Source organism: Arvicola amphibius, chromosome 6 (genome assembly GCF_903992535.2).
Source record: "Arvicola amphibius chromosome 6, mArvAmp1.2, whole genome shotgun sequence".
Taxonomy (NCBI): Eukaryota; Metazoa; Chordata; class Mammalia; order Rodentia; family Cricetidae; genus Arvicola; species Arvicola amphibius.
This window is the reverse complement of record NC_052052.2, coordinates 40,175,015-40,194,774: the sequence shown is the minus strand read 5'-3', so window position 1 is coordinate 40,194,774 and position 19,760 is coordinate 40,175,015. Positions and strand designations below refer to the sequence as shown.

General features: G+C 43.4%; 1 protein-coding gene and 1 long non-coding RNA gene across 10 annotated transcripts in view; one reads left to right on the top strand and one right to left on the bottom strand.

Annotated features, from left to right (window-relative positions):
- The window catches only part of Lrp8 (LDL receptor related protein 8), a 67,034-nt gene extending 53,838 nt beyond the window's left edge, over positions 1 to 13,196 (top strand). For 6 of the 9 annotated variants that reach the window (XM_038333178.1, XM_038333176.1, XM_038333175.1 and 3 more), the window contains 7 exons: positions 765 to 906; positions 1,845 to 1,997; positions 2,987 to 3,211; positions 5,856 to 5,924; positions 9,542 to 9,714; positions 10,697 to 10,873; positions 12,897 to 13,196. In XM_038333178.1, coding sequence (XP_038189106.1) covers positions 765 to 906; positions 1,845 to 1,997; positions 2,987 to 3,211; positions 5,856 to 5,924; positions 9,542 to 9,714; positions 10,697 to 10,873; positions 12,897 to 12,935 — 978 coding nt within the window. In that variant the 3' untranslated portion in view covers positions 12,936 to 13,196. The remainder of the gene's footprint in view (positions 1 to 764; positions 907 to 1,844; positions 1,998 to 2,986; positions 3,212 to 5,855; positions 5,925 to 9,541; positions 9,715 to 10,696; positions 10,874 to 12,896) is intronic. The other 3 variants (XM_038333179.1, XM_038333174.1, XM_038333180.1) reach the window with 2 other exon arrangements.
- Positions 3,519 to 19,666, bottom strand: LOC119816476. Its single transcript, XR_005285775.1, has 4 exons — positions 19,539 to 19,666; positions 17,288 to 17,423; positions 16,580 to 16,638; positions 3,519 to 4,752 (listed from the first exon to the last, which is right to left on the bottom strand). It is a non-coding gene; the product is annotated as an uncharacterized LOC119816476 (long non-coding RNA).
- Positions 19,667 to 19,760: the final 94 nt, after the last annotated feature.

Genomic DNA, 19,760 nt, shown 5'->3' with positions numbered 1-19,760 from the left:
ACTGTCATCAAGGGAAGGCAGAGTTGGGAGGCAATGGCAGTATTTTCTTAGAGCAGCTCCATTCAGTACTGCTTGAACTCGTGGGCAAAGTATTTCCTCCAGATGCAGCCCCTGCTTCAGCTCAAGTGTACTGGACATGCATGTGTATAAAGAATGTATGTGCATGTATCCACATAAATACATCAAAGTAAAAGTGTATGTTCCTGTGTGTGTAGTTTTATGTGTATGCACACTAATAGAGGAACGTCATGAGAATGTCTTTATGAGGACAGATGGACCCATGGGGTGTATCTGGATCTGTGGACAAGATGCATGGTTGCACCTGTAATTGTGAATTTGCCTACAGATGCGTATCCAAGCTTCTATGGACTAACCATATAAACTTGTGTGTATCCTCCCAGGAGGCCCAATAGCAGCTGGCCCTCGGGAACTCACGCATTCCTTTCTGATCTTAGTTCCAAGCCACAGGAATGGTACTAGCTATAGAGATCCAACCTTTGTTTTCTTTTGGCTCCAGGAAGGAAGCCTAGCTCAGCTATAGGTAGATTTGGTCCTCTGGTCAAATATCCTCTAAAATAGAAGGAAGCTAGGTGAGTTTGCATCATCATCAGAGGCAGAGTCCTCTGAGAACCTGTGGGCAGGGTAGGTCGCTCTGGAAAGCTGTCAGGTCAGTTCTTCCCATCACTGATTTGGGGCTAGGTCCTAAGACTGGGATCATGAGTTAGGATCCTGGGCTCCCCACCCTTTACATCTGTATTCCACAGGACAGGGTATTCTGGACAGATCTGGAGAATGAGGCCATTTTCAGTGCAAATCGGCTCAATGGCTTAGAAATCTCCATCCTGGCTGAGAACCTCAATAACCCGCATGACATTGTAATCTTCCATGAGCTGAAGCAGCCAACAGGTAAGTAAGTTTTCCCTGGCCCTCGGGTGCCTGTGTCCTCTCCTGCCACTTGGCAGGCTGTTTTCTCCCATTCATGCCATGACCCAGCATCTCCAGGAATACAATAATTCCTCTTGTAAAGCATGTTGCCATATTTTGTCTCATTTTGCTTCGGCCTCTGTGTGAAGCAAGGCTAGGAAGAAATGAACACATAAGTTTCCTAGTTTTGCTAATACTATAACAGGTGCTTATTATTTTCCTCATTCAATTATTGAAGAAACTGAAGCTTAGAGAGATAAAACAGTGTTAGCAGGTAAAAGAACAAAAATATACACTCAGATCACCTGATTGCAAAGTTCCTTCTGTTGGGACACATAGCTTCTTGGTTCACTTCTCGCACCCATTTTACAGCCATATAAAATAAGGTGTCTTGAGGCCTTACAGCAAAGCAGGTGGCTCACTGGGAACCGATGTAGTCATCTTACTGCTAGGTTGTCTCTTCCTCAGTCACCACTAGCTGTAACAGGTTCTGGCTGCCGGGGTGAGAGGGACAGCAAAGAAGAGCAAGGAGATAACTGTGGTGCCTGATTCTAGTTCTAGGAATTTAAAGAAGAAAGATATGACATGAAACTTAGAGGAGGAAAAATCAAGGCAAAAACAGTAAGGGCGGGGTAGCTTTAGTTTGGGAATCAGTATACCGCAATTTAAAGTCTGCCTCCCAAATTCCTTGTAATTTGGACACTTGTTCTCTGAGCATGGGCTCATCTGTCAGAACTGTAAGAACTGAAAGAGAGTAGGAATAAAGTACCAAGTACTGGGCTGGTGGGTGCCCATATAAAAGGAGAGAACGATTTTTGAGCAAGTCCAGTGGTGGGATCTCATTATTGGAAGACAAGAGGACCTGGCATGGCCTGTCAGTGTCCCAACGTTTTGTCTGTCTGCCCCTCCCCTGCCATCAGCTGCAGATGCCTGCGAACTGAGCGCCCAGCCCAATGGCGGGTGTGAATACCTGTGCCTTCCTGCTCCTCAGATCTCCAGCCACTCCCCCAAGTACACATGTGCCTGTCCTGACACAATGTGGCTGGGCCCAGACATGAAGAGATGCTACCGAGGTTAGTGACAGACATTGCCCTTGGCTTCTAGGACACAGTGTGCTCCTGGTTCTCCTCTGTCTGCCCTGTTTGCTTGTCACATTTGCATATTCCTCTTTTTTAACCTTCCTTGAAGGCGTGAGTCCCTGGCAATCTTCTAAGGCTCTCCCATCTCCCAGAAAAATGCACATATACATAAAGTATTTTAAATTCAACTTTCAGGAAGTTTCTGGAATCCCTTAAAAACATCAAGTTAATGAGGCTGGAGATGGCTCAGTGGTTGTGAGCACTTGTTGCTCTTGCAGAGGACCGTGGTTCAGTTCCTAGCATCCATTTGGGGGGTCATGTCCATCCTTAACTCCAGTTTCAGGGGATCCAATCCTGATGCCTTCTTCTGGCCTCTTAGGGCACCAGGCAAGCACATGGTGCACAAGCAAAATACCCATAAACTAAAGAAAACCTTGAGTTAAGAGCCTTCGATCTCTCCATCTCCGCTGACTGTTTCTAAGCTAGACCAGCACATTGCACAGAGGCCCTAGTAACTAATGGTGGGATACCACGTCATCCTCATAAACAGAGTTGATTTCCCATCCGCATGTACAGCCAAGGCCTTTGGCTTGAAAATTAAGTCTGTTGCGTCATTTATTATGTTCAGGTTTAACTGTTTAATGCGAAGAATTAACGCTAACTATCTAACTATATATTAGATAAAATGCTTGTAGAGTTGTATGATTTCTGCTCCCTCTAGTCTTTTGCAGAGGCCTCTTCCACACTTACTTCTGCAGCACTGTTTCCCTGACTCATCAAATCAAAGTGAAGTGCTAGGATTCAGGATTCAGCTAAAGAGGAGATCATGGCCCATTCAGGGGGTGAGGGAAAGTTCCACAGAAGTGGTATCTGAGCTAAGCCCAGAGGATGAGTCCCTCCACGTAATGCACAGCTGCAATAATGTAGGCACTAAAGCAACAAACTGCTCTGACTAAGTGACCTCCCTGGTCTCTCCCCTCCAGCACCTCAGACTACCTCAACTACAACGTTAGCCTCTGCCATAACAAGGACAGTACCCACCACTACCAGAGCCTCTGGGACAACCATCCAAGACCCTACCTACCAGAACCACAGTACGGAGACACCAAGCCGGACAGCTGCTGTCCCAAACTCAGTTAGTGTTCCCAGGGCTCCGAACATCAGCCTGTCTACCCTAAGCCCTGCAACCAGCAACCACTCCCAGCACTGTAAGGAAATCACCTCTCCATTTTTTCATGACTTGGGAGAGTCCTATGGAAGCCAAGATGAAGGTTGGGGGTGGCTGGGAAGGGAGCTCTTACCAGAACTAAGTAATGTCCGCCTCTTAGGAGGAAGCAATGACAGGAAAGGGCCATTCTGGGACTGAGGAAACTTGGGGATCCATAACTTTTCAAGGGCCTGGAGGCAGACTATTAATTCCATCTCTGAGCCTCAGAGTCTCCCCCTAAAAGGAGCAAATAATAAGCTACTCCCCACTTGCTTCTCAAGATGGTCAGGAAAGGCAAAGGAGCCTGGTATGGTGGTGCATATCTTTAATTTCAGCACACAGGAAGCAGAGGCAGATACATTTGTATGAGTTTTAGGCCAGCCTGGTCTACATAGAGAGTTGCAGGCCAGCCAAGGCAACATGGTAAGACCCAGCCTTAAGAGGGAGTGGGGCAAAAGAGGCATTACCAATGGAAGTGCCTGCTGCCTAGGTGTATCTCAGTTTTTGTGAGTTCCTGAGGTGAGAGTCATCAAGTTTGGAAAGCTCTAATCTCAGCTCCCAGTAGCCACGGTGAGCTGCCTAGACAGTAACATCCATAGCTATGATCTGCTTGTGTCTGTTTCCAAACCCTGGATAAAATAATTAAGCTCACCACTCCTTAAATCATTGGAAGCAATTATTGTCTCTGTTGGAACTGCTCTATCTCATTAACCAGAAAATACCTAATTACTAGGGGGAGTTCATTTTAATGGCTAAAACATCCCTCACATTTTTTCCATACATGGCTGGCCCAGAAACCAGGCAACCTGGTGTGGCACCCTCCAGATGAGGTGTGTTTTGCCAGCAGAAGCTGGATTCTAAGAATACTCACCCTGGAGTTTGCAGAGGAGATGGAATTCCATTTCCTCTCATCTGGGGCAGAGCTCTAAGCACTCCTCGCAGGCCCCAGAAAGTTCTAGCACATCACAGTGCTTTCAGTCAGCTTCTTCCCACCCCACTCGTGTGTGCCTGTGTGGTACATGTAGAGGCCATAGGTCAACCCGTAGAGTCTTCTCAGTAGTTCTCCATCTTCATTCTTTTTTTTTTTTTTTAAAGATCTATTTATTTATTATGTGTGCAGCATTCCTTCCATGTGTGCCCGCAGGCCAGAAGGGGGCACCGGGTCTCATTACAGATGGTTGTGAGCCACCACGTGGTTGCTGGGAATTGAACTCAGGACCTCTGGAAGAGCAGTCAGTGCTCTTAACCACTGAGCCATCTCTCCAGCCCCCTCCGTCTTCATTCTTGAGGCAGTCAACCTGGAGCTCACTGGCTGAGCTAAACTGGCTGGCAGCAAGCTTCAGGTTTCTTCCCGCCTCTGCCCTCTCAGTCCTGGCACTGTGGGCACATGCTGCCATGCCTGGCTTTCCACGTACTGGGGAGCAGAATCCAGATCTTCATTCTCACATGGCAAGCACCTAACAAGTGAGCCGTCTCTGCAGCCCCTCCACTTAGTGTGCCAGCAGCACAGCTCTCTCATCTGTCAGATTTGCTGGAGGTGACCTGGAGAAAGAGATTGAGGGGATGCGTTTGGGGACATTGCCAGGGAGCACTCACACCTGATGTGGACCAAATGTGGCCAGATGTTCCTCTTCACACCTCAGAGGGCTCTCCTGGGACCCCAGGGTCAATGCGGCACATATGTCACAGGGAAGATGGCTGTGAGTTAGCAAAGGAAATGTATTTAAAATATAGTATATTTTCCAAGCACTCTTTGGTTTAAGAATATGCTTTTATGTGCCTTTAACAGCAATAACAACAAGAACCCTATACGGAGAGAGGGGGGTCTCATTATGTAGCCCAGGCTAGTCTGAACTTGAGGTCTTCTTTCCTCACCATCCTGGGTGGTGGGTTATATGCATGTACCACCATGCCTGGCTAGCATACCTTATAACAACTCCTACCCTCTCGCTACCCTCTTGAATTAGGCAAGGCCAGCTAGATTGTGCTAAGTATCTTACATAAATTATCTCATTTAATCTTTACATGTATTATGTATTTTAACATAAAGAAATATAATGCACATTATGTGTCTAATATTATATTAACTTTCACAGTGTTACACAGGTAATGAGTAAGAGACATAGAATCTGCACCCAGGAAGCCTGACCCGGAAGCCTATGCTTCTGATTATTCTACTACATTCTAGTGTATCTTATTTTAACCTCTTAGGAAAACAAGCTGGTAATCCATATAACAGGCAGACCACCCAAAAGAGTGCAGACAATATATTGGATTTTGTTTGAAAAAGACAGCTGATCCTGTCAGCAACAAGATCTAAGCAATCACCTGCCATGCACAGCTCCCAGCTTCCTACCATCCTGATGCTATGGAAAGAGTATAGGGTGTGGGGTGTGAGTCCAGAGTTCAAGTCCTACTCTGCATTTATCAAAATTTAGTTTGCCATTGTATGAAATAGAAATAACCTCTGTTGAATTTTCCTCAGGAATTTTGATGGAATTTAGTAAGACTGGATTATTACATAATAGCTGGGATCATCATTTTAGAGAGAGAACAAATAGAGGTTGATGGTTCTTACAGCTTGAGGCTAGTGAGGGCTGGGATTCACAGTGATAGAGCATCATTCTTTAAATGCTGTTTTACAGATGGGAATGAAGGCAGCCAGATGGGCTCAACAGTCACTGCTGCTGTCATTGGGATCATTGTGCCCATAGGTGAGTGTGGCCCCAATCAATGGCGGTAAAAGAATTCTGCCCAAGCTTTGGGAAAGACACTGGAGGGATAAAGAACGTTGCGTGCTGCCTGGTTCAGTTTGTGTTCACCTATGTGAACATCCTGGTGCATCTCCCTGCCCCCCCCCCACCCCCACTGCACCGTGTGAAGACCTAATGATACTCCCTGGGACCCAAGCTGGTGTCTCTTGCTCACCACTCTCCCAAGCTCCTAGCAATGGCTGGCATGTGACAGGGAATTATATGTCTGCTAACTGATAAGCCAAACTGCTTGCCATTTCTTGAATAAATAATCCTGTCTTGTTTTCTCTCTCTTTGATTTTCAATAAACATTTATCAAGCAGCTACTATGTGCAAACTCTACTAAGGAAAGGCAAAGCAGTGAAAGGACGTTAGGACATGGTCCTGCCCTGTGAGTCTGTGATCTAGCAAGGAGACTCAGTGGGGAAGGCACCTGCCACCAAAGCTGACTTCCCGAGTTCTATTCCTGGAAGTCACCTGGCTGAAGAAGTCGGTTCCTGCAGTTTGTCCTCTGATCTCCATATACCCTCCCTTGTAGCATGCACTGCCCACCCCACCCCTAAATAAATAAGTGTAATGTTAAAAGCAGCATTCTTATCCAAGGGACACAAATCATTAGGAGTAAAGCTGTTACTGAGTTGGGTGGGAATGCCGAGGAAGCTCTTGGTCTCAAAGGGAAGAGGACAGGCAAAGTTTCCCACTAGAAATAATCCTTGAGCTGGGTTAGCCAAATGAAGACTCAAGAGCAGCCCATGCAGTACAGACAGCATGAGCAAAGCCAGGAGTGGGCAAGGCATGGAAGAGTTAGGGTTCAACACAGAAGATGGTGGAGAGACTACATTATAGTTTGCTTAGAGTGAACCTGTTCCTGCCATCTATGTGTGCTTTCTGGTTGCTATAACCCTCCTGAAAGAATCAATATTAAATGTTTACTAATTTGAAGGGAAAAGATTAGTATTATTTCTACAAAAAGGTTTTCATAAGCTTCCTGGCCATTTATTTGCATTTTATTCTGTATAAATTGCCCACTCAGTCTCATTATTTTTGTTATCTTATTTGTAGAAATACATAATAAATATTAAAAACATAACGACATATAAACAAGTATTTTATCCCAGCCTGATACTTGATTTTAATTTAGCTCATATCTTTTATAATTCATAAATTTACATTTTTAATCTTTTGTGAGTTCTGGATTTTCTGTCTTGCTTAGAAAGACCCACTTAATTCTGAATTTTTAAAATGCCTCCTAATATTTTATTCTTCTAATTTAAATTCCTTTCAGGGATTGGATATTTATTATTTTAGAATGTGGCATGAGGTAGAGATTTAACTCTTGTTTTCTTTTCTAATTGATATACCAGTTCTAATTCATGACTATTTTTTTTAATATATGTGTATAGATTCTCCAAAACCATTCTATTTAGGGATCCATCATTTCCTTCTGACGTAGTGATCATCTTCATTGTAAACTCATGCCTATACGTGCTAGCCTGTGTAGTCCCTTCACTTATTATCTGTCTAGTTCCATAGACTAGCAATACTTTATGAAATATGATTCTTGTAAACATCTTCTTAAATGCTTTTATCTGGCTTCTCTTCTAGATTATTCTTTAGAATAATTGTGCCATTTTGTAAAATTTATGATAGATTTTCATTGAACATGCTTTGGATATATACATTTATACAAGGATAATTTACATTTTTTTCTGTATCAAATTTTCCCATCTAGGACCTGACATCTCTATTTAAGCCTTCACTTATGTCCTTTAGCAGAACTTGATAGATCATGTCACATTTGCTTGCTTCTTGTTAGGTGATTTCAGGTATTTTGCAATTTTTACTGGGCCATTATGAATGTACTTATTATTCCAAGACGTTTTTTGGGTTTTGTTTTGTTTTGTTTGTTTGTTTGAGACAGGGTTTCTCTGTGTATCTCTGGCTGTCCTGCAATTCACTCTGCAGACCAGGCTGGCCTCAAACTCACTAAGATCCACCTGCTCCTGCCTCCCAAGTGCTGGGATTAAAGGCATGTGCCACCACTCTACAGCTGTTCCATGACATTTTCTAACTGGTTACTTATTTAGGGGAATTTTGTTTGTTTGTTTGTTTGTTTGTTTGGGTTGGTGGGTGGGTGGGTTTTTTTGAGATAGAGTTGCAGAGACTTCCCTGAGCTCACTATGTAGTCCTCAAATTGATGATAATTTTCCTGTCTCAGTCTCCTGAGTGCTAGAATTATAGATGTGAGCTACCACACTTGGCATTCTAATGTGTTACTGTTTATTAAAAAGAAAACTATTGATTTTTAAATATTGATTCTTGATGAAGTACATTATTTCTAATAGTCTTTTTGCCAGCTTCTCTTAACATTGTAAATTTTCCTCATTGCTATCTTTAATTATGGTATTCTTACTCAAAAAGAAACTCCTCTACAGCATCCTAAATAGTTTCCACTGCTACGCTCAGAACCACTACTTACTTTGCTGGGCACAGTCTTGGAAGCTCCCTTCCTGTAGGCCACCCTGGGTTACCTCTGCAGTTCCCACATGGCATTGAGTTCTTGCTCATTCCCATCATCTTGATCTAACTCTTTGATTGCACTCCCACCAGTTCTAGAAGGACCAGTCCCTCAAGCTGGAATCGAGCGTGGGTTCCTTCCTAGGCCTTGGCTCTGAACCTATAGGTCACCCTTTCCTTTCTTTGTTCTCTATGGTGATGGGACTTGACTTCCCTATCTGTCCAACAAGGACTAAGTGCTTAGTATTTTTACCTAGCTCTAAAGCCTTCAACTCAAACCTGTGTTGTCCTTCTTTATCCCCTTCTAGAGACACTCTTCATCTGATGGAGCCTTAGCTTTGGGAAGACATGCAATTTTTGAGGGAGAATGACTTCCTTAAGAGTTCCGAGAAGCAGCAGCATAGGGTACAGGTGTAAGCAAACATTTCTCAGCCATTTAGCATGTGTCACTGAGAACCTTCTCAGTGCTAGACATGGTACAGAGATTAAAAAAAAAAAAAAAAAGCACAGCCTAGGCTGGAGGGATGGCTCGGTGTTAGAAGTGCTTACTGCTCTTGTAAAAGAGTGGAGTTTATTTCCTACCATCCATGTCATATAGCTCACAACCAACTGTAACACCATTCCAGGAGATCAGAAGTCTTTTCCTGGTCTTCACAGGTACCTGCACACACATGTACACATGTATACACTCTCACAGACACACATACATACACAGAAATAAAATGATTTTAAAAATCAGGTTTTTTTTAAATGTTAGCCCAGCCCTCAAAGGCTCATTCCAGTTGGGAGAACAGATGTTTAAAAATAAGAACACACCTAAGGGAACAGCAGAGTCTTTCCAGAGAGCAGTTGGGAAAGACTTCATTTGAGCTGGATCTCAAAAGATGAAGAATTAATAAAGGAAAACATTGATTCTTGAGAGGACATTCAAGCAGGAGAAAATGAGCATAAAGAAACAGTGCTGGGGAGCAAAGGGCAGCAAAGTTGGATAGGTGGCAAAATCTGTTTTGATGCTGGGCCAGAGATCCCAGTTGTTTAATGTGATGTGTCCTTCCTTCCAGTGGTGATAGCCCTGCTGTGTACGAGTGGGTATCTGATCTGGAGAAACTGGAAGCGGAAGAACACCAAGAGCATGAACTTTGACAACCCAGTGTACAGGAAGACAACAGAAGAAGAAGATGAAGACGAGCTTCATATAGGGAGGACTGCTCAGATTGGCCATGTCTATCCTGCAGTAAGTATTCCTCAGTAGGAGAGCTCCTTCCTCCCTTCTGTCCTCTCACCCTATCCTTCCCTCCTCCCTCCCTTCCTCCCTTCTTTCCTTCCTTCCTTCCTTCCTTCCTTCCTTCCTTCCTTCCTTCCTTCCTTCCTTCCTTCTTTCCTTCCTTCCTTTAACCTTATCAAGAACCTGCCATGTATCAGCACCATTCTGGCTCTGGGAGAACACAGACATATTGAAGCAGGTGATGGGGGTATGAGAATATCAGGACCACCTTTTACCTAGAGGCTCTTCATGGCAGTTAAGAAGCCAAATACCTTTCTGCAGAAGGGTAACTGGCTATTTAATCTATACATATATGAATTCCAACAAACTCTGAATGCCAGCTAAATGCCAAACACCACATTAGACATCAAATATTCAGAATTAATAAAGAACTGCATTACTTCCAAGTAGCTGGTGGGGGAGTTAGAGATGCTAAGTGTCATGGGTGAAAGTTGAAAAATCTACCCTTCTAGGAAGCCTTCCTAGGCTTGCTTTTTTTCCCTACACTCTCCTGGCTGGGCCTCTCCATCCACAATCCACCTATCTTTTGCTTAGTGGTTTAACCTCCTAGACCCTGAGGTCTCTGAGGGCAGGTCTGATGTGGTCAGTCTCTTTTCCTGAGCTTAGCATAGCCCAGATGGCTTTTAACAAATACTGAATGAATGGATGGTATGGGAGCACAGACAGGGAGCTGCTAATTCTGTCTGGGGAACAGGGATACATAATGACTCACAGCAACAGATGAACTGTCTTTAAAAATAGTAGTTTTTGGTAAGGAAGAATGGAAATGACATTCCAGACAGAAATATGTACAAAGGCTGAGAGGCACAAAAGAGCATGGCCTGTTGGGGAACGAGGATTATGGAGCGGTTAGAACAGGTGTCATTGTTATACAGCAGAGTCAGGGGGCTGAGTATGACCTCAAAGGTCATCCAGTCCATCCCCCTGTCAGGCAATCAGCAGCTTTGATCGCCCACTGTGGGCAGAGCCCTGTCTTGGGGAGACCAGAGACCTGGAAGACCCAGCCCCTGCCCTCAAGGAGCTTTTTGTCTTGCCGGGGGAACCAAGGTCACAGCTGCACCAACTCCCGAAGAACCCTCTTTCCGAGCTGCCTGTCGTCAAGTCCAAGGTAGGGCAGTGCCACTCTGAGCCTGAGGGGCTGGTGAGTGAGGGCCTTAAACCTAGGCAGACAGCAAATCCTGGAAGGCTTTTTGGTTTTGAAAGGTTACAGCTGTAAGCTTGATATGGGGGCAGAGGAAAAATGGGCTTGCCATAGACAGAAGAAGTGGCATGTGGAATGTACTGAATGTGTGGTAGACAAACCGCTGTTGGAGCAAACTGTTTGTAAAGGAGAGATGTATGAAACAGAGTTGATCAGTGCTGTGAGGGTTAGCAGGTGACCTTAAGGCTCCATAACTGAGAACAGTGCAGACAAACAGGTCTTTAGAGCTCGGAGAAGGCACAGAGACGATGACTCTCAGTCCCACTGTTTCATAGCCCTTGTCTACTTACCTTTCCTAGTGTAATGAGAGGGACAACCCACTCTCTCTGCCTCCTGAGACTATAAAGTTAAAAGCACTTCGTGAATTATAATCAGCCAGTCACAGAGAAACAGAGAACTGTAGTAAGCAAAGTGGGATTGAGCAAGCATCTCCTATGTGTCACACACTGCTCTCAGTGTTTCACACGTCCTTTTCTCATTTAATCTTCAGTTACCTTTGGAGGTGATATTATTAGCTTCATTTGCAGCTGAGAAAACTGAGAAACATAGATTTTAATAACTTCCCTGAGATCATGGTCAGAAAGTGGCAGAACCAAGAGTAAATTCCAGGCAGCGTGTACAGAGGCCCGTGTTCTTTCCACTCTGTCATTGGTTACATGTCCTTGAAGCTCTGAAAATAAGAATTCTCCAGCACCTGTCTTCTTCTGCCCTTTTCTCCTATATCTCTGCCATCACTACCAGGGCTGTCTTTGGCCTAGAGATAGGCGAGAATAAAGAGGGCGGCTTGACAGTACCACTGTTAGTGAAAGCATGACCAAGTATGCATGGAGAAATTGAATAGAACCAAAAATTAACTCGAAAGGCAATGGGGTTTCTTTTTTTTCTTCTTATGTGGCATATTCATAAATGGAAAATGCTTATTTTACGCTGGTTAGGTTTGACTAGACTACTTCAGATGTCATACTTGCTAGGTAGCATGTAAAAACCCTAAAAATGTTATCCCATCTAGTGTCTCGCCAATCCTTTGGAGTAGATCCCAACCTCACTAACAGCTGATGAAACTAAGGCTTAGATAAGTGAAGGAGGGCAATCCCCAAATAGCTTGAGAAAAGTAACGAAACTGGGATCTATCCAAGGAGGTGCTCAGGAAATGGGAAAAGTGGCAGTCAAGGTTCTGTGAGCATGATACAGAATGTTAGATGTGTATCCTAGAGAAGAAAGCAGAAAGAGAGAAAAGGGATTCACTTACTCAAAAATAAGTTTAGGAACTTTCCTGTCCAGAACTCTGAGACTAATATAGAACTGCAATCATTAGAAGATAGAAATCAACAGCTTTTACATCAGTATAGGAAAGAATTTTAACCCTGAAGGGAACAGAACCATTGGTCAGCCATTTGAGGCAGAAGAGAACTGAACATCCAATAACTGGAAATGAGGACTGGGAACTAGGTATAATTACTTATATTGCTTTCCAATGCTCTTTTATCACGTAAGAGGAGTGCAGCATGGTACCCACTTCATTGTGATTTGTAATTTGGAGACAGGTGGCTAACTGACCAAGATGTAACATTTGACAGTTAACCCTCTTAAGTTCACCCAATTTAAAATACTATAAGGAACCTAAGTTTAGATCTTTGCTTCCCTTCTTTCTGGAAGGAGAGAACAAAATGATGGGGGAAAGCTACACTTCTAGAGCTGCACAGACCTGTGCTCTGACTTTAGTTCAGCCATTTTCTGTGTGATCCAGAGTGGTATAATTGAGCCTCAGTTTTCTCATCTCTCAAATAAGTATGATAAATCTTGTCATTGGCAGTTGAAGATTATGTGAGCTAATCTCTATAAAGTAATACTGTGTCTGATACTTTTGTTGATATTTAGTAAAGATTGCCTCTTATAGATCTAACGATGATTTCTTGCTCTATTTCCCCAGCGAGTGGCATTAAGTCTTGAAGATGATGGACTGCCCTGAGGATGGGACCACCCACTTCGTGCCTCATGGAGTTCAGTCCCATGCACTACTCTGTTTGGATGGATGGTGTGTGACTGGATGAATGCTGTTTCTATATATGGGTCTGTGTGAGTGTGTGTGAATGTGTGCGTGTAACTTTTTTTAAATTTATGTTGCGAAAAGGTAACCACAAAGTTATGATGAACTGCAGACATCCAAAGGATGTGAAAGTTTTTATATGTATAATGTTTTATACACTTTTTAACTGGTTGCACTACCCATGAGGAATTCATGGGACAGCTACTGCTGAGTGACTAACATGATGTATATAACCAAACGGGGGCCAATGGTACAAACTTTACTCATCATTTGAATACTATATTTACAGAGGATGTTTGATTTGAGGGCTTTTTTAGGTTTGAGGGACTTGGGGTTTTTTTGTAAATAAAATTATGCTTTGTGGCTATCCATCAACATAAGTATAAAAAGAACACTTCAACTCCCTTCCTCATTTAGATTATTTATTAACATATTTCAAAAGTAAGGTTAGCTCTATAAATAATTTAGAGAAGTGAAAGTATTTATTTTTGGTATGACTGGCCCACTGCACAGACTCTGTGTTTATGTGTGTATGTTTGTATGAGAGGAAGAAAAAATCTGTAGAGAAGAGGCACACTTATGACTATTGTTCAAATACATAAAACAAAGTTGTTTTAAGACAGTCCACGAGAGGGGTATCTAGTTTTCAGAGACACCGTCAGAAACTTCATTCAGAAAGTAGACGCCACAGTTTACGCAGACATGTGGCGGGAAAGGTAGATCTTTTCACCTCTGGCTACTCCCCAGGCCTTGGTGAGCCAGTAAGAAGCTTTTGAGCTCGTCCATGGCTGCCATGACACCCACCTAGGCCTTCTGATACACAGTGCCAGAAGCCCTCATAAGCTCAAGACAGCAGAGCTCAGCGAGTCCTCTTAAAGCTCAGCTCTCGGTGGGGACTCAGGCTGACTCTCTCCCAAGCTCCTGAAGGCTGAGCCTCCAGAGCAGCAGTTCTCAACCCATGGGTCACGACCCCTTTGTGGGTCACCTAAGACTACTGGAAAACACAGATATTTACATTACGATTCATAACAGTAGCAAAATTACTGGTATGAAATAACAACAAAAGTAATTTTATAGTTGGGGTCACCACTATATGAGGAGCTGCATTCAAGGGTCGCAGCATTGGGAAGATTGAGAACCACTGCTCTAGAACTAAGTCAAGACATTTCTAGGATTCCAAAGTTGACTGTAAGAACTGGCTCAGGCACTGAACCTCTGAGTTGCTGTGGATGAGGACAAAGATTTTGGAATAGGTTTGATTACATCTCTATTTCTCCATCCCCTTACATTCTACCATTTTCTTAAGTAGGGGAAATATTTTAAAATAATAAACATGTTTCTTACCGTCAAATGTTCACATGGATAAAACTAAGTCCAAAAATGTGACCACATCCAAAGTTATATTTGGGGGGAGGAAATACCATGGGAGATATTATAGCATATTGGGCATGTGTCCACACAAGGATTTGTTTTACTGCTTTATAAATAAAAGGAAAACTCTAGGTATTTATATAGATCTTTCTTCATTGTGAACACCACCTTTACTTTTTCTGAGCCTTGGGGACGGGGTGGAGAGAAATGCCATTTTCTGTCCGTGGGATCACTGTTGAAAACAAGCCCATGATCTCAAAAGGAATTCAGTTCCCACTAGCTTTCTTTTCCAAAGTATGGTCTTTCCGTGATTCTGCTGTTCTGCTAATTCACTCCAGCTAAATGAACAGGTCAAGTGCAACATGGAAGTATTTGGCTTAGGTGGGAGCAGAGGATATGTATCTACCCTTGACATGCCTGGAACTTGACAGTTAAAATGTCTCCTGTCTCACCCTCCGGCTTCCCCCAAACCAGTGAAGCTTGAATGTCTCATGAACTTGACAGCCTCTGAATTTCAGGCAGATCACCTGAAGTTCTGCCATCCTGTTCCTAGGAGCTTACTTTATGTCACTCGTATGTTTTCTAACCTTTAAAAAAATGTTGCTGTGTTCTAAGTATGGCTGTTATGTCTGACGACGTCTTTCTGGTATACATGTGTTGATGGTCCTCAGACAGTCATTGGATAAATGCAGCTGACCTCGGACCCATTGCAAACAGTCTCACAAGCAGGTGGCCAACTCCTATGGAGCTTTCTCACTAACTATATCATTCAAGGATGGAAAGGAAAGTCAATTTTAACTGAAGAAAAATGGTGAAAGTGAAAGCATCAAAATTTTACATAAAATAAGCAGCTCTTTTAAAAATCTGCTTCCAAAGGAACTGAAATAACTAACACTAGTTTAATACATAGTTTCCTAATTTTCAGTCAGACCCTTGACTTCAAACTAAGGTTGAAACACACTGACTAGGATTTCCAAAAGATGATTAAATTCACAACTCATAAATACCATCTTCCCTGAATATGCTTCAACCGCAGTCTGAAAGCAGAGGCTATAGACGCAACCTACAACAAACAGACAAGTACATGGATAGCAGCAGATCAGCAGCAGTCTGAGGAGATCCACTTCCTCCTATTACTGAAGACTTTCTGAGCCTCATTCTGAGGTACTTTTCAAATTCTATGTTGCCTTTTGCCATTGTGCATCTGTGGCCACAGCCAGTAATAGCCAGAGGGATGCTTAGTGATGAATCGAAGGGGCAGAAAACTCAACAAACCAGGCCAGTTCTTTTGTTCTCCCTTCTCCAGAAGACAACTCTGGGCTGCCTGAAACAAACTATCAAATGTGCTCCCTCTCCCACGACTATCTGTCCAATGGATTGAGACAGGCCTACCAGAAATGGCCTTTCTGAAACAAGAAACTAAAACTTGGTTTACTCTTCAGAATGTGTTTATGTGTACACAACACAGAGACTGAAATGGCTTCTGACTTCAAGGAGTAAAAATAATGAGATGGGATTTAAACTGATGGCAGTTAATACCGTTGAGCCCTTCGGTTAATCTTATGTATTCACAACATACTTATTTCTAAAACTACCCGCTAGGTGCTATGTGTGTGCTAGGCATTGCAAGCATCAAAGGTCAATTAAATGTCTTTCACCCTTTCAGAGCTCACTGCAGTGGAAGATACATATGGATACAAAAAAAAAGTAGACATCACTTAGAATACTGCCAGGGCATAACAAAAAAGATGGGTCATTTTGCCTGAAAAGATGAAAAACCGGATCTTCACAGAAGTGGCCTGAAGCCAAGTCTTAACTAAAGAGCGGTGTTGAGGCCGCTTCTGGCCGCAGAGACAGAGCTGAGACTGAGGCAGGGGTCCGCAGCGGGGCATTAGGGACAGCTTGTGGTCCATTATACCTGGAATACAGAGCTCAAGGAGAAGTGACAAGAAGTGGAACTGCTTGGAAAGACAAGTTCAGCATGAGCACTTTATAAAGTAACTTATGATTTAATGAAGCAGACCTTTCTTTTGTTGTTTACTGTGTACAAGGGATCATGGGAAACTTACTGCCAGCACTTTGAAGGCATGACATTTTTCCACCTCAGGCTTCTCAGTGGCCGCAGGGAATGCTGATTGCTTTTTATTTATTTGAGTTGAGATTCTTGAAATGGTCAGTGAAAAGTAATGTCTTACCAGTGGGATTTTCAGCAGAAGCATGCCATGTTGTCGAGCACCTTTTAGATTTTTCTCAGCTGTGAGAAAGAAGACAAGATGATAGAGATACAGAATCTGGAGAGCATATCCCCCAGGCACAGTAGTGAGCCGCTACTGGGTGCAGGAGAAAAGAGATCTAATCCCACAGGAATACAAAGACCACTCCCATCCCACCACACACTCCCATTTCACAGAACATCAGCAAATTAGCAGCTTCTAAAATCGTAGTTTTCTTTTCCATAAATGCATGAAGATAGAGTGTCAGAGTCTCCTTACACGGTATTGTTAGGGTATTTGGGAGTTTGCAGGATATGAAGAATTTAGAAGGTGGAGGAAATTAAAGCTCCAGCCTTTCAGTTAATTAGAGGAAGCTTCACTTAGACTGTGCACCATGTGCACGGTCTTAAGAACTGCATTTGCAAACATTTTGTGCTGTCAAAACTAATTTTTAAAAAGCTACCTGTATACCTATATATACATATATATTTAAAGACAAGGTTTTTGATACTTTTTTTTTTTACAAAAACTACAAGAGAAGACTGTACAAACCACCAACTTTTAAAATGGCATTTTGTTCTATACAAGCTGTGAACATGAGGGGTAGAGTACTGGTTTGCAATCTCAAACCCTCCACATCGCCACATTTGGTATAATAGTAGGGTATGTAAAATGCTGGGTCGCACTAACCATTTCTGCTCTTGTCGTGTCTTTCTGAGTTCCGTTAGCTTCTGTACGCAGACCCTTGGCAGTCTAGCTTCTAGAGGCCGAGGGGCTGAGGAGGTATGCTCCATTTCACTAGCTGTACTGACATCATCTTGGTGAACTGAAAACCAAATGTGGACATTTGTAAAATCAGCACATTGTTTCTAGAGAGATTAAATTCGTTTTTAAAAAATCTGTTTCGTTTCATCGTGGTGCTTTAACGGGGGGAGGTGTGAGCTATCACTTAATGTATACCAAATGGTTTACACAAATCACCCCAATCTTAGCAACAATCCTGTAAAATAATATCTTCAGTATTATCCACTCCTATTTTATAAAGAAATGGGTAAAGTACAGGTCTTTTTAGTAGTCCTAAAGAACAACAGCATGTGTAGCGGTCTCTACCTAAGATTTCCTACTCGTTATTAAGTACTAAAATAGGTTTATCTCCTCCAGGAAGCAGCCTCATGTCAGTTTGGGTTAGATAACTCCACATCGCCATTATTATTTTTTCCTATCTGCTGCCCAATATTTCTGAGTTGCCGCTTATTCTCATGCCATTGAGGTGACTTCTACCAAGGTCATCTAGGGCCTCCCTTATTTGAAATCTTGTAGACACCTCCAGTCCTTTTCTTCCTTAACCTAGGAGTAGTATTTAACACGAGGCCACGCTTCTTGGAATACTCTTATTTTGGTGTAAACACCACCCTATTTCTGGTTTTCTCCTTACAGCTTTGGTCACAAATTAGTACCCTTTGCCTACCCTTTGCATTATGGTATTTGATTTCAAATCCATTCACTTTTCAATCTGCATTGTTATTACCTGCACGGGGGTCATCATCGTATTACTACCCTCGTGGATACTTTAACAACTACCTATCATAAAGGTATACTTCTCGACTTTCGGTTTTCCAGTCTAGCTTACATGACAGCCCAAGGGGTCTTTCTAAAATGCAGTAGAAGCTGCACATAGTGATGGCACATGCCTCTAATACCAATACTCCAGAGGCAAAGATGGGTGAATATCTGTGCTCAAGCCCAGTCTTGCCTACATAGTGACTTCCAGGCCAGCCAGGGCTATACAGTGAGACCCTGTCTCAAAAAACAAACAAACAAAACAAAACAGTGATAGGTGAGGGAACGGTGAAATCGTTCATTTGGTAAAGATGTGTGTCAATCTTCTATAATTAGAACTTTTGTTTTTGACCTGTTCAACCTTAAAATTCTCCGTCTTTCACAGAGGTCAACTTGGATTCTTAAAATTGACCTCTTGGGTAGTGGTTCCCATGTTTGACTCACCTACTTTTCTGTTTTGTTTTATGAGAGGGACTCACTTTGTAGTCCTGGCTGGCTTGGAACTACTGTGTAGACCAGGCTGGGTTTAAACTCACAGAGCTCTGCCTCTGAAGTGCTGGGACTAAAGGCATGGGCCACCATGCCTAGTCCTGGCCTAGGTATTTTTGGAGGCGTCAATGTGGGAGTCCATCAGTATGCAGCCAGGGCTGAGGATCACTGCTGGGTAAGGCTTCTAAGAGGGGGAACCCGACATCCATTTTAATATCCACCCACAACACCTAGACGTTAGCCTGGAAGACAGTTGAGATGAAAGGCAACTTGTGAACTTGTGCGTGAGTGGTCACACTCTGGAAGATAAGGTAGCAGGGTTACAAGTCTCAGGTCAGTCTGGACCATGTAGCAGTACCCTGCCTGTATGTAAAATAAATGGCAGAAAGGAACGTTGGCAGTACAGGCAATTAGGCGCAGCCAAGCTCCAGGCAACGTTGCGGATTCGGGAAGGAGTCATTGAAAACAGTTTTCTTAAAAGACAGTTAAGTAAACCAAGCGGTGGTGGCGCACACCTTTAATCTCAGCACTTGGGAGGCAGAGGCAGGCGGATCTCTGTGCGTTCAAGTTCAGCCTGGTCTACGGAGCGAGGTCCAGGACAGCTAGGGCTGTAAAACGGAAAAACCCTGTCTCAAAAGACAATTAACAAAAACAAAAGTAAAACTTCTTCGAAACGGGGTCTTAGTATGCAGACTCTAGCCTCAAGCTCGTGCCCCTCTGCATTAAGCTTTTGAGTACTAGACCATCGCTATTCGCTACTACACTCGCCCTCAAAGCCCACTCCCGACGCAGACACTGAGGGCGGGGAAGGGCGCAGCGAGCTCAAACACGGGGGAACCGTTCTGTCCCGTTTTACGGAGGTTCAGAGTGTGAATAGCCCCGTTCGACTCACTTTTGTCTTTAAATTGCGGTTGAGCCTGACTGAACTCGAGCGCGCAGGGTTGGGTCTAAACCCAGTAAGTAAAAGTCTCCAGACGCACTCGTGAAGGAACACGCCCTCACGGAAGCCCAGCCCCTAGCGGAACACTGGACTTCCGGCCAGAGGAAGCGGTCATCTTGATCTCGCCTCAGGACGAGGGGGCGTGGCAATCTCGTTCCCGCCTCCCGAGAGCGA